General features: G+C 40.5%; 1 protein-coding gene across 1 annotated transcript in view; it reads left to right on the top strand.

Moving 5' to 3' along the window:
- Positions 1-12,750, top strand: part of LOC128439663 (protein unc-13 homolog C) — a 98,464-nt gene that overhangs the window by 47,408 nt on the left and 38,306 nt on the right. Inside the window, exons 15-17 of the mRNA XM_053422039.1 lie at positions 1,783-1,872; positions 4,187-4,315; positions 11,588-11,721. Of these exons, the coding sequence (XP_053278014.1) occupies positions 1,783-1,872; positions 4,187-4,315; positions 11,588-11,721 (353 nt within the window). The remainder of the gene's footprint in view (positions 1-1,782; positions 1,873-4,186; positions 4,316-11,587; positions 11,722-12,750) is intronic.

The raw sequence follows: 12,750 nt of genomic DNA, 5'->3' as shown, positions 1-12,750 counted from the left end.
TGCTGGTTGCAGCTTTCTTTCTGAAACCGTAAAAGTTACCGGCAGCTATTGAGCCAGAGCAAGTAAAGACCTGCTGTGGGACTCAGTCTGCTGAACCATCGAGCTGCACAAAGAGCTGTTCAACTGTTTATTCAATGTTCAGTAAAGCTCGGCTCAGTACACACAACCGATTTCAGATTCAGTTGTGATTGCTGTTGTCATGATTGGGAACTTGATGGTTGATGAGTCCCATACACCGCTGGTACAAAGCGCACCTCGCCTCTCTTCTCAAGGTTTGTGTTGGATGTCAACATTTCACCAAATTCCACACTGCACGTCCTTGTCCCCTTAATAATACACACACGGAGTGTGAAACAGATAAGATGAACGGTTCTTGAGATATGTGAGTCAAAGACAGAGAGACAGATTTGTCTGTAACTACAAGAGAGACAATCACATTGCAGTCCTAATCTGGGTCAAAGTCACCATTCTTACTCCAAAAATGAACAGATGAAACATATTTTTAAACTGATGTAATAACAGTTCCAACAAGGTGATTCCAGGAGGTTATCAGACAGCAGCTCTCAAGGTTGCAATAGAGCTATAATAACCACAGGGACTGATGGTTTCTCTCGTGACTGAAGGCTACACCTGTGTGACGTTATTGTAAGAGAATGTCAGTGTCAGGATAGAGAGAGAGAGAGATAGAGAGAGAGAGAGCCTAATGACTGATGGCACTTCTGGGCTCCATGCTGTGATTGAGACAGGTGTCGGTACAGTAGTTGCAAGAAAATTATTTTCTTTCGCTGTAAGTGAAGGATTTATATTAAAAGGAATCTGCTGAGCGACGGGGTTCTCCAACCCCTTAAATCAAAAGAAATGACCGCAATCTCTTTGTATTGAAAAAAAATAACTTTATTGAAGTGAGGTTGTTTTTATTATGTTCCATCAGCAGCCAGATCTATTATAAGTGGTGCAACCTGTGCAAGCTGTGTGTCAAGCTTGTTTGTTGCCCGCAGGCTGTTTGGTTTACTTTATTGAGGTCTACACTTTCACCTTTAAACCAGACTTTCCATACTTATTATTCCTCTAGAGAAATATAGTGTCAGCTCTCAGTAGACCGATAAATGTCTGTCAGGCATTGGGCACAGGTTTCCCACTCTGTAGGTTGGCTGTGACCATGTCTATCATCTGCTAAATGTTTCTGCTCCTTTGAAAACTGCTCATTTTGAATCATTTATCATCCCAGTAAAACTCTCTTGGCTGCTCAGTCCTAAATGTGTCAGCTCTCTCAGTCGAGTTTTGCCTTGTTGATCTCGGACAGACCTCCTCTGCAAACGAGCTGTCAACCCCACAGGTCGCTGCGAGGATTTGGCTTGATTTCCTGAATCTCTGGTGTGCATTTATTGACAAGGCAGAGGAGGGATAGGAACCAAGAATGTTTTTTGTTTTTTTATTAGAGCACCGGGAGAGAGAAGGAGAAGTAGGATAATGTATGGGGCAGCGATGCCTTTCCTCAGGGCTGTCAGGGCTTTATATGCTCCCCGTCACGCCGTTCTGCTCCGTCTGATGACTTCATGGCCCTGAAATAGAGGTTTTCATCAGCAGAGACCTCCCTTGTCTACTAAACGATTAGACAGACAGTCATTTCGTTATGATTGCTGGGCGTTGCACTGTAATCAATTTCAATGTTTTGGCCTAAGTGATGTAATGTGGTGGTGGTGACATTAAAAGGCTGTTTTCAACAAGATGTCCTCTCTCCTCATGTTATCTTCCTCTCTCTCCCTCCCCCTCTTACTCCAGGATAATTTCCCTGCAGGAAACGCAGAGCGACTCCAAGATCTGAAGTCTACTGTCGATCTGCTAACCAGCATCACCTTCTTCAGGATGAAGGTAAAGTCTGTGTGTGTGTATGTGTACGTGAGTCAGAAAAAGTTGCAGGAGCAGGTAGTTGATTGAAGAGCAATAGAGCGTTACATTGACTTCCTACTTTTAAACTGCTATGGCTCCGGATGTAAATTTTTCCAATTCATTTTCAGAAAATCGGTTTAGAAGGAGTTTAATGCCCGGAACCAGACCGAGCAGCTTCAAGTTGATTCATGACCGCTTGATGCGGAGCCCCAAAAATATATAAGAACAAAAAAAAAAGTCAAAAGTAAAAAACTTTGTGCATTGTTATTTTAAGAGTGAGGTAACCACCGGCCTATCAACCAATGCAAATCATCCTTTTCCCAAAACATCCAAAGCAATTTCCTTTAATTTATGTTTGTTGTAAATATAGTTTTGCAATATATTGTAGTTTGTATCATGTATGTGTGTATAAAGTGTTTCATATTGTGTAGAATCCTATTGAAGTAACACTGATCTACCTGAATGTGTTTGGGACTAATAAATGCATCTTAATCTTAATCTTAATCTTAAATAGCAGACACGGTTTTCGTGGTTTTGCTAAACATTTCCATGGAAACAGTGACCTCCACCATTCAAAGATGTTACTGCTTCACTTTAGGATTATGGAGTAGTGTAGCACAACCTCTTGTCATCACAAACAAACCACCTTTTTCTAAAAACACAGTTACATCATCTGAATTTGTGGCATATGACATTGTTTCCCAATCTAGTAACCTGAGTTAAATCTACATTTGATGGTTACAACAACATTATGGCTGATAATCCAAATCCTTATTCATAAATAAAAACAGATTTTTACTCGCGGTATTACACTGTTGAGCTCTATAGGGGAGCACTCAGTTTGAGAGAAAATACAGAACACAAACATTGCAATAAATAATGTTACACAACACTGAGTATCGTGGCTTCCTGAGGTAAATGCCAATCATTAGGTTTCATCACAGAAGTGCTGTGCCATCGACTGACTGATACACCTTCAATACACAATGACCGTAAAATCTGCCACTGTTCAATTACAAACATAAAACCAGATTGATTTTTGCCATGTTTTTATACAGGTGAAATCAATTCACACTCATAATTCATGACCACCCCTCGGTCCCGCCTCCCCAACGCCATTAACCAACCAAATGATTTATTGCTTTACAATGTCTCGACAACAGGCTAATGCATCTGGGTTGTGTTTGTGTGATGTATGTTGACCTGCATACAACAGTAGGCTTCTATGCTCCTCATGCTTCCAGCTCTGTCTTGTCCCCTCTCCCCTCGCCGTCTCCCACTCCATGTAAAGCTTGACTCCATTCAGTTCTTTCAGAGGAGGGGGCAGTGTGTGTGGAGGGGGTGTAGCACTGGAGCACTGAGGCATAACTAAGATGGCAGCTGTGAGCCAAGGAATGAAAACTGTCACTATAGGTTACCAAGGCTTTCACTCTGTGTCATGCCCATGCAGGGTTTTACTGTGTATACGCATCGTTGCTCATACACAGGAGCTACAGTGACTGCTCAGTACATACAATACACTGAACATACACCTAAAGTCCCACTCTGGCCCCATGTCTGCCTGGGTATACATAATATATGTAGGTAGCTATTTTTATCCACAAATAATTTATATATTTGTAATAACATGTAATATTATATACTTACATTATCACTAGATTGAGGGATGCTACTATACATATAAATGCAGTAAAGATAAAGTAGCCTGCTCTGATTTAGATTGCTCACCTTAACTTCGGATTTTGAAAGGCTGTAGCAGTGTTTCCCAGTAACCGTCTGTCGTGGTCCGCCATATTGACATTTTTATTGCCACAGTTTCCTAATGTACAAAAACATATTCATACTTTTCATTATAACATTAGAGACCTCTAACTTTTTGATTTCCTGCTATTTTATAACTGTGTGCAGAGGGATTTGCCGCATTCTTGTGCTATCGTCCATAAAGACTTTACTGCCCACATAGACAGTCACATGTCATAGTTTCAGCTGCGGTTGTGCACGTAACTGGCAAGTGGCATGCAATGCAGTTCTCTCTCTGGCGAGTTGTCTTTCACTCACTGTCACACATTTGGAAATATAGCATTGTGAACCTTCGCTTCCTGGCTGTCAGAGAGTAGCTGTGTGCCCGTCTCTCAGAATATTTTAGCGGAGTATGACCTTCATGCGCATGCACCCCCACTACGGCCATGGATTGAATAAACACTGTGGGAAACACTCCTGTTGTTCAGTATAATCAGCTGTAAGGCCAAGGTGAACACCTAACCCTGAATCTAACACTGTATTTGTGTCTTTGCAGGTACAAGAGCTCCAGAGTCCACCGAGAGCCAGTATGGTGGTGAAGGACTGTGTGAAAGCATGCCTGGACTCGACATACAAATACATTTTTGATAACTGCCATGAACTTTACAATCAACTCCTCGACCAGGTAAAGAGCTAGCACATTCGATTCATAGATCACTGCTTCCAGGCTTTACCCAGTTCATGAATGTTTGACTTGTTTTACACTGATGAACATAAAGACTGTACAACAGCTACTTTGTTATGCACAAAGTGAACAGCTGCCAAAGCCGTGAGATCTTTATATTTCTCACAATACATCATGCACATGTAGTGATGTACACAGAAAGCACTGTGCTACCTCAGCAGTAAAGTTTTCTCAGGAGCCTACTGTAAGCTACACTGTAATTACATGGGTTTTTCCTGCCGCCCCCGAGCAGGGGTTAGCTGTACTGTGATACAAATGGTCTTGTTCAGAACAACTTGGTCTCCACCCGCAGTGTACAGCCTCTGTGACCGTGCCAGTGACTACAGAGACAGTTTTGTTTTGTAAGTCTCACACGTGCCAGCGTGACAAACTCAGCTAACTAACATCTCACAACAGTAAAATCCTATGAATAATTCCTTGCTTGGTTTCAATTTGTCTTGTATATGGAAACCATAATGTCTAGTTTAAGTATTCACAGACACATTCAGAGAAACATCTTGTATGCAAGTTAGGCTGGAGGAGGTATGATGTTGTTGTGTTTTGTTTAAATCAAGTATACAAAGGCATATGCTTCCAAACCTGACAAACACTAGGTGCTGGACAAGAGCATTTATTATTCATTTTTTCCTCACTTTTTTTTCATCATTTATTTATTTGTTATATATATGTATTACTTGGGCAGTTACATCATCTGACGAGAGAAGAAGAGCCTTTTTCCCAAAAATTTACTTACCTGATAAAATAGTTTGTGGGAGCATTTTTTATCTAAAAGAGGTCTCCTGCATGGTTCTGGTGTCACACCTCGCAAAGTTGATCCTTCTATCACACAGTCCAGATGCATGACTGTAAAAATCGGAATCTTCAGACTAGATAACAGATGTTAAATGTAGCTTCAATTAACTTGATGATGAGCATGAATTCATGTCAAAGAAAACCTAGTATTTCATACTGAACTCAGTTATTAGTTCAGGGCCACTCTACTTTTATCGAGCAACTCAAAGTGAAAATTTTTTTTTTACAATTTGTGATAGGTGCCAAAAGCTGTTATTCCCTTTCTCACCTCATGTGTTAATATGGTTTCACCTTTATCCTTTCAGAAATCTCACATCACACATTACCTTTTAGCTTTAGTGTGCTTTGTATTGATGTGTGACTGTTCCGAGAAAAGATAAATTCAATCCAGCATGACTGGAAATCAATAGGCTATATATCATAACTGACGTTTCCCCCGACAGTGAAAATGTTGCAGACTTTGCATGAAGGACTTCAACCTTCAGAGAAAGTGAGAGACTCCATGGTGAAAAGATAAAGCAGCCAAACGTTAGGCAGAACCTACCGTTACAACAAATTATATTATATTTGAGGAAGTATTACTCAGCCCTCAGTAATAGTTTGCTCATTTCAACACATAAGGATTTCCATGTGATAGTTTACATGCTTCAGCCGAACATAGTCAGGACACAGGCAGCTCTACCTAATTATCTTGTGGTTTACTCCCCAATGAGAATAGGCTCCACACCACAGAAGATAATAGACCCTTTCTTAAATCGTTGCTGTTTACACATTGATGAAGTTGTCATGTTCCTGTCCACCCCCCCATGTGGTTAAATAGTTAAAGCACTTGAACCGATGCATAGCCTTAAGCTCTACATGCCGTCCAAATAACCAACTTCTCATTAAGTCAAGCTGGCCACTTTATAATATTACATTTTGAAGCTATTGAAACTAATTGTTTACATCTCTTTGGTTATCAAGTCATTGAATAGCTTTCTCCCACTTTTATTCTTACGCCCATTGGTGTTGAGTATATCTGTAGATAGGAAAAGGGAGAGGAAAGAGGCCATCCACAATGAAGCCAATTATCTTTATGATTGTATTGATAATCATTTGTCAATAAATAATAATAAAAAGATGTCTTGCAAAAATTGCAAAAGTTACGATCAGTCAGGAGGATATATTTTATGATCAAATCCAGAACAAACAAGAACCCTAATTCTTCTTCACAACAATTTACCTCATGTTTACAATCTAGTAGACAAACTAATTAAGGTACGCACTGATGAAGACATTGGCTTACTGGAGCAGGAAGCCAATGACAACAGTAGTCAGTAAGTTAGCTAGAAAGCTAACCCTAGGCGGAAAAAATATCTGGCTATCAAATCCAAACATTGTTGCTAAATTGCTATCTTCAGGCAGCGATTGACCCACACAAACCTGAAATGATTATACCTGAATTCGATCTGAAATTATTTTAGGGACACACACTTATCCAAATAGGAATAGTTTTTCTAAGTAACAGGCAAACACAGACTTTGAAATGCACTAAATTTAGGTGAACCATGTGCTTGGGTCTGTGAAATAGAGCCCAATATCTTAAGGTTGTAATTGGGTGTAATCCACTCAAAAGCTGAATAATAGGCTTCCTGTGTTTAAACAGCCTGAGGCGTTGTAAGAAATTACCAAACCGCAAAGATAGACACGTTCACTAATTACATCTTTTTTTCCACCACAGTTTCACAGTAGACAGCCTCTCCATCAGTTTGTCCTCCGAGGCAGAAGAAAAAGACGTCAGCTTCAACCCAAAGCAAACCTCAGTGTGGCTTTAAATTATTACGTTCACGTACACTAGGTAGCCTTTGACTCAGAGGATAGAACCCATTCCAGACCCCAATTCTCCTGTTGCAAATAATGAGTGAGTGCGGCGACAGAACAGCTGACACGGTGGCCAGGCGGGCGGTGAAATCTCCCAGCCACAGCGAGGCATCTTGCATAACATGACAACACAGCTCTCTACTGCTTCTGCCTAGGCATAAAATGACTAAAAAGAGAGGGGGTTGGGCAGGAGGGAAATGTGGCTTAACGGTTTCTTAAATCCCAGCAGGAGAGAGGGGATTTTGAACTGTAAGAAGAAGGAGAAATGGAAAGAGGTCAAACGCATCATGGGGAAAGGGCAGAAGAGAAAAACGACGATCATTTTCTCCTGGCTCATCCAGTGTGAAGGAATGTGGAGCGAAGATGGTGCGCTGGATAGAAATAATCCACTTGCACCGATGAGAAAATGCACATATATTTATATATATATGCATACTTGCTGATACATTATGTAAATATGAATGCATAAATTGAAGCAATCTGGTTTGAAGAGGGAGGTTTGTGATCGCTGGCAGGTGCACAGATGCAGGAATCCACTCCGCCTGTTTGTGAGAGAGCCACAGAGGAGTGAGGAGTCAACTGCACTTGTTGTGAGCAAGCGATTCCAATTGATTTGTTAAGTGTCTCTCTCACCGACATTATCTCATTTTGCCAACAATACCCATGTGGTGGATTTAGCTGCTTTTGAAGAAGCTGTTTGTTTTCAGAGCTATGTGTCTTTAAGTGTATTTTCCATACATGTGTACAACGTACAACCGATTTTCACCGCACCCGATATTCCATCGCAGCAGCCTCTATTCTACCCACAGCTCTCTCTCTTTGGGGAATTGGTCACATTCTCAGAGCACAACCTTCCATCAGTGACTATGTTTCTGTCACATTGTGAAAATTGATGAAGAGCCAGTCGTATGCTAATGCCGATTTCTCCCACACAGGGCCTGAAAGTGCCAAACAATAAACATAAACCACCAGCTACCCTCCAGAGGAGAGATATGCTGCATGCATATTTCTGCTGGTCCCCCCCATCCCTTTGTTCCAAGGAGCAGAAGTACACTGCACTCTCAGCTCAGCACAGTTTTCAGCTCCCAATGCAACTAGCCCATGGGTGGGTTGTTGAATGTAACAAGACAGCAGGCCTCGTAATCACCTTAAAAATGTGTTTACACCTACCTGCTGTGAATACAGATAGGCAAAGAGACTCTACTGCATCCAGTTGAGTGTGGCTGGACACAACCTTCAGTGTCCTTCATACATGCGTACAGTTATGCACACACACACGCACAGAGCTACACGCACAGACAGGTTTTGCTTAGCTGACCGACCTCCTGCTGAGACATTTGTTTTATTATTCATGTGTCCAATTTAACAGAGCTTTACCTTGCTGTATACCCCACCCCACATGGCCCAGGATTCTAATCCCAGGCTTTTCCCTTTGAAGTAGGCATCACCATTCTAATTTCATAAACTCTGAGTTAGTTGCCACATTGTATTGAAGGCCTGTTTCTTCTCTATCTTTGATCTAAACTCATAAATTGCTAATTTCTTTTCAGTGGTAATCACTTGTTAATCTCTCAGTATTATGAACTTCGTGATTAATGTACCAAGCAAATATGTCTTTTCTTTCTTCTCTTGATTGATGATCACTCTGAGAAAAGCAAGGCAAGTTTATTTGTACAGCTCAGCGCAGTCAAAAGGAAAATCGAAGTTCTGTTACAAATATGGAGAAAATGTGAAAATCTATTAAAATAACATTCAAAAAGCAATAAAAACAAGGCGAGTCAAGTCTTTCACAGAAGCACTGAATAAATAAAACCATAAACCAAATAATAAGAAGACACTTAAACTGCATTTAGGCAAATCAACTTTAAAATGTAAAGATTAAAAACACGTTTCCAATTTCCAAATAGACAGGACACAAAACCTACTTGCATTTTTGATCAACAATATTATATTACTTTAGAGGGCTTTATTGCATGACTGGATATAATATATATATATTTTGATCATATTACATAAAACAAAAGATGTAGTCAGAAAGTCAAGGCAACAGGTTATCATCCTAAAAGGTTGAGCAGTTTCTGTCACATCTGCCAGACGAGGAGTTTCAGATTGTAAATTGACTTGTCAGCCCTTCTTCAGCTGGATGCACATAATGTTCAGATAATTTAATCTTCTTTTGAACACATGTGTCCATCTTAAACTGCCCCACACCTTCTTTGAGTTCTGCTTAACATGAAGCTCAGACCACCTCCCTGTCGCCTTCCTATTAGAAAGCAGCTCATCTTTCATGTATTACAACACAGCAAACATCACCTAAAACACAAATTAGAAATTCACGAATGTATTTAATATGATGATATAAGTTTTCGACCCAATTGGAAGACACCATTTCTTAGAAGCGTATTAATCTATTTATTTGACCGAGGCACACAACTTGGTACACTTCTGCATCTTTTATCCGTGGGTCGACATGATCAGCTGTCACTGAATCAGATGTAATCCGTCTCTGTGTTCCTTGTTCCTATGATATTAAAGTCAGCCGCTTCATCTGCTGCAACGTCAGTAAGACATACAACAGCATTACATGCTCTGCGTTACTAAATATTTACACCGACCAGCAGCGACATCACCAGACACAAGTTGATTATTGTAGGGATTGATTAGACTCTAAAGATTGTCCTGAGAATAAATTGATTCATGTTGCAGTTTCATTTCCCCAGTTCCCCCAACAATGTGTCCTCTGTCTGCCGCACCACAGTCAATACGCTGAAGGTTGTTAAATAATTCAACCTAACCGATTGGAGCATGTTTCATTTTTAACACAGTTTTCTATTAATCTGAACTATATTTTGCTCCAGTCGGGATTACATACCGAAATGAGAAAACTGTGTGCTATAGCCTCCTTTTGGGAGGGAGGCCCTGCAGTCATAGTTTGTATTTGCTGCTGTCAGTGTGCATAAGCGTGGGTGTGTTTGTGAAAAATCGTGTCTGCTTATGATACAGAGCTGTCAGAATGACCGAGTTCTTTACAGTATCTACACTCACTCACTTTCTGTGTGTGTGGCAGAGTGAAAGGCCCTGACAGTTACTTGCTGACTACAGATCAGTGTGGTCGCACCCAGTGTGGGGTGAACAGATGGTGGAGTCCGTAAGTGGTTTTAGAGTCGACACCTCTCACCCCGGGGCTGGAACAAGGATTTTCTGCAACACTCTTCATAGACAGATTACTGAAGAGTGATAATGTTTTTAAAATACTTAGGGTTTCAGTGCTAACTGATTTTTCAACACTCGTCATTAGTAGTGACAACTCGTTTAGATTTGAAAACAACAGGAGAACATTGAGTCCATCTGTTTCTAGTGCAACCAAATCAACTCACGATGTTTTAATTAAGAGGACAGTTAAACCATGATCTCGTGCTCACTTGATGCAGGTCTTTCATGTCGCATTATACTTTCAACCGCATGTTATGACAAACCCAGTGTCACAAAACTGCAGAAAATGGCCTCATCTTCTCAGATACACTGCATTTCTTGTGACAGCTTCACAATAAAAGCCGCTCTTCACCTCTAACAGCGAAGACTGCTATATTTGGCAACCACAGAAAATAAAAACATTGAAAGGTTGTCAGTGAGAAAATGCTCACCCTAACTGGCATTTAACTTGAGATTCTTGGAGATAATAATGTTTCAAATCTAGTTGTGGGCGGTCAGGTCTCAAATGAAGTCTGCCTGCTTCACTTGAATATTACATTTCCTTATCTTCACCCTGTGAACATCCGCCACAAGTGGAACCTCCCGCGCTACTACATTTTCAGTTCAATTTGAGGTTGTACTATGTAGCATTCAACGCCAGGGCAACACAGTGGTGCAGCAATTATTACTGTTGTGTCACATAAAGAGGATATAAATCCCATGTGCAGGTACTCTGACTTCCTCCCACAGTTCAAAGACATGTAACTCTGGTAATTATAATCTGTGTGCGTGTCTGTGGCTGAGCCCCGCCCTGTGCCAGAAAAGCAGACAGACCTGCAACTTTTTATACATCCATGACCCAAACAGCCAGCCGAGCAGAGAGATGGACACAGCAATGTAAACTGATCACCACACTTTTACAGCTTTCCACGCTTATACTCTTTGTGCTGTTATTGGCTGACTGCACACCCAAAGGTCACAGCCCAGAGACGTCCTGAGAACAGCAAAGAAAGACAAACATATGAAATCCCCGTCAGAGGGCAGGGTCCCTGCCGGAAATGCACTGTCACACACATCTACTAGGTCATGATTTAGTTAAATTACTTTTGTCCTTTTTTTAAAGGAAAGTCATCCATAATAAACTTTTATATGAACTGCAAGTGGAGTAGAAAATTGCACTTATGCATGATACGAATCTTCAATGCAATAAATAACGCCCAAATGCACTTATGAGTCTGTTTGTGCATCATCCACCTTTGACTTTCTCTCTCTGATCCCAGACAACTTTTCAGTTTCCCTTTCTGAAAACTCACAGCTAAAGCAGATGTCTTCGAACTCTCACCTTCTTTATTCACTCCTCCCCCACAGAGCCGGAAGCAAGACATTCCCCGAGAGGAGCAGGGTCCATCGATAAAGAACCTGGACTTCTGGCCAAAACTCATCACTCTCATGGTGTCTGTTATCGACGAGGACCGGACGGCCTACACCCCAGTCATAAACCAGTATGTTCCTCTTTACTGAACTATACATGCTGTTTACAAAGAATTCGATTAAATACATAAAACTGCACCCAGCGGGTTGTTAGGCCAATTTCTATGGTAATGTGATATCTCTACTCATACATAGTTGAACATTGTTTGAACTTAAAAATATTTTCTAACTTTAATTTGTAATTTTATACTCTTACATTGTTTAAAGCTAAACAAAAATGTGTGTGTTTTGAAATTAAACATAGTAGATAACAAGCAGATTGTAAGTATCGACTCTACAAAATCATCATGTTGATTAAACATTTATTTAAGTCTTTATTTATTTACTTAAAGTTTTTGTTATTGTCAATGCATTTATTCATTTAATTAGCCTATTCTTTAAGGTCAATTTGGGCTTTATTATTCAACAAAAATCATTGGATGGATAAGGGAGAGAAATCCTTAAACAAACACATCAGATCACTTTGTCGTTTGGTTTCTTTGAGAATTCAAGGTGGAAACAAATGAGCTCCTATTAATTAGAAACTATTTTATTTGTTGTAGACACATGAGGAGTTCAGTGTTGTGCATGGGAATTGTGAGGCAGCCAGAGCTTCACATCACTTTGTGTGCTGAGCCTGAGTATGAATGGATGAAAGGGGAACTCGGTGTAGCTGAATTACATAACAGATGAGAGATTTGTCTGAGAAAAAAGAAACGGGGACAGGGGGCTGGTAGTGATGTGGAGCTGAGAAAGGTGCAAAGCATTTGAGTTTGTGTCCTTCAGATGATTTAGTTGATAGAATCAAATAAATTATACAACGTAGAGAAAATGCAGCTCGGCTTAGAAGAAATAAAATGAAGCTTATTTTCCTTTCCGCCTCACTCGGGCACACACACATCCTCTAACACTTTCACATTCCCTCCTTGTTTTTCTTTTCTTCCTTCTCTTGCTGATTTATGATGCTTATTAAGACTTGTTTATGCCCTGAGCTCCCTCTCCTACACTGTCTAATGCTAGATTTGCAATATTCATGTCCATTTCCTCCACATTCCCTTGTC

This window comes from Pleuronectes platessa, chromosome 1 (genome assembly GCF_947347685.1).
Source record: "Pleuronectes platessa chromosome 1, fPlePla1.1, whole genome shotgun sequence".
In the NCBI taxonomy this organism is placed as follows: domain Eukaryota; kingdom Metazoa; phylum Chordata; class Actinopteri; order Pleuronectiformes; family Pleuronectidae; genus Pleuronectes; species Pleuronectes platessa.
The sequence above is the reverse complement of the archived record's forward strand: the minus strand, read 5'-3'. Positions and strand labels throughout refer to the sequence as shown.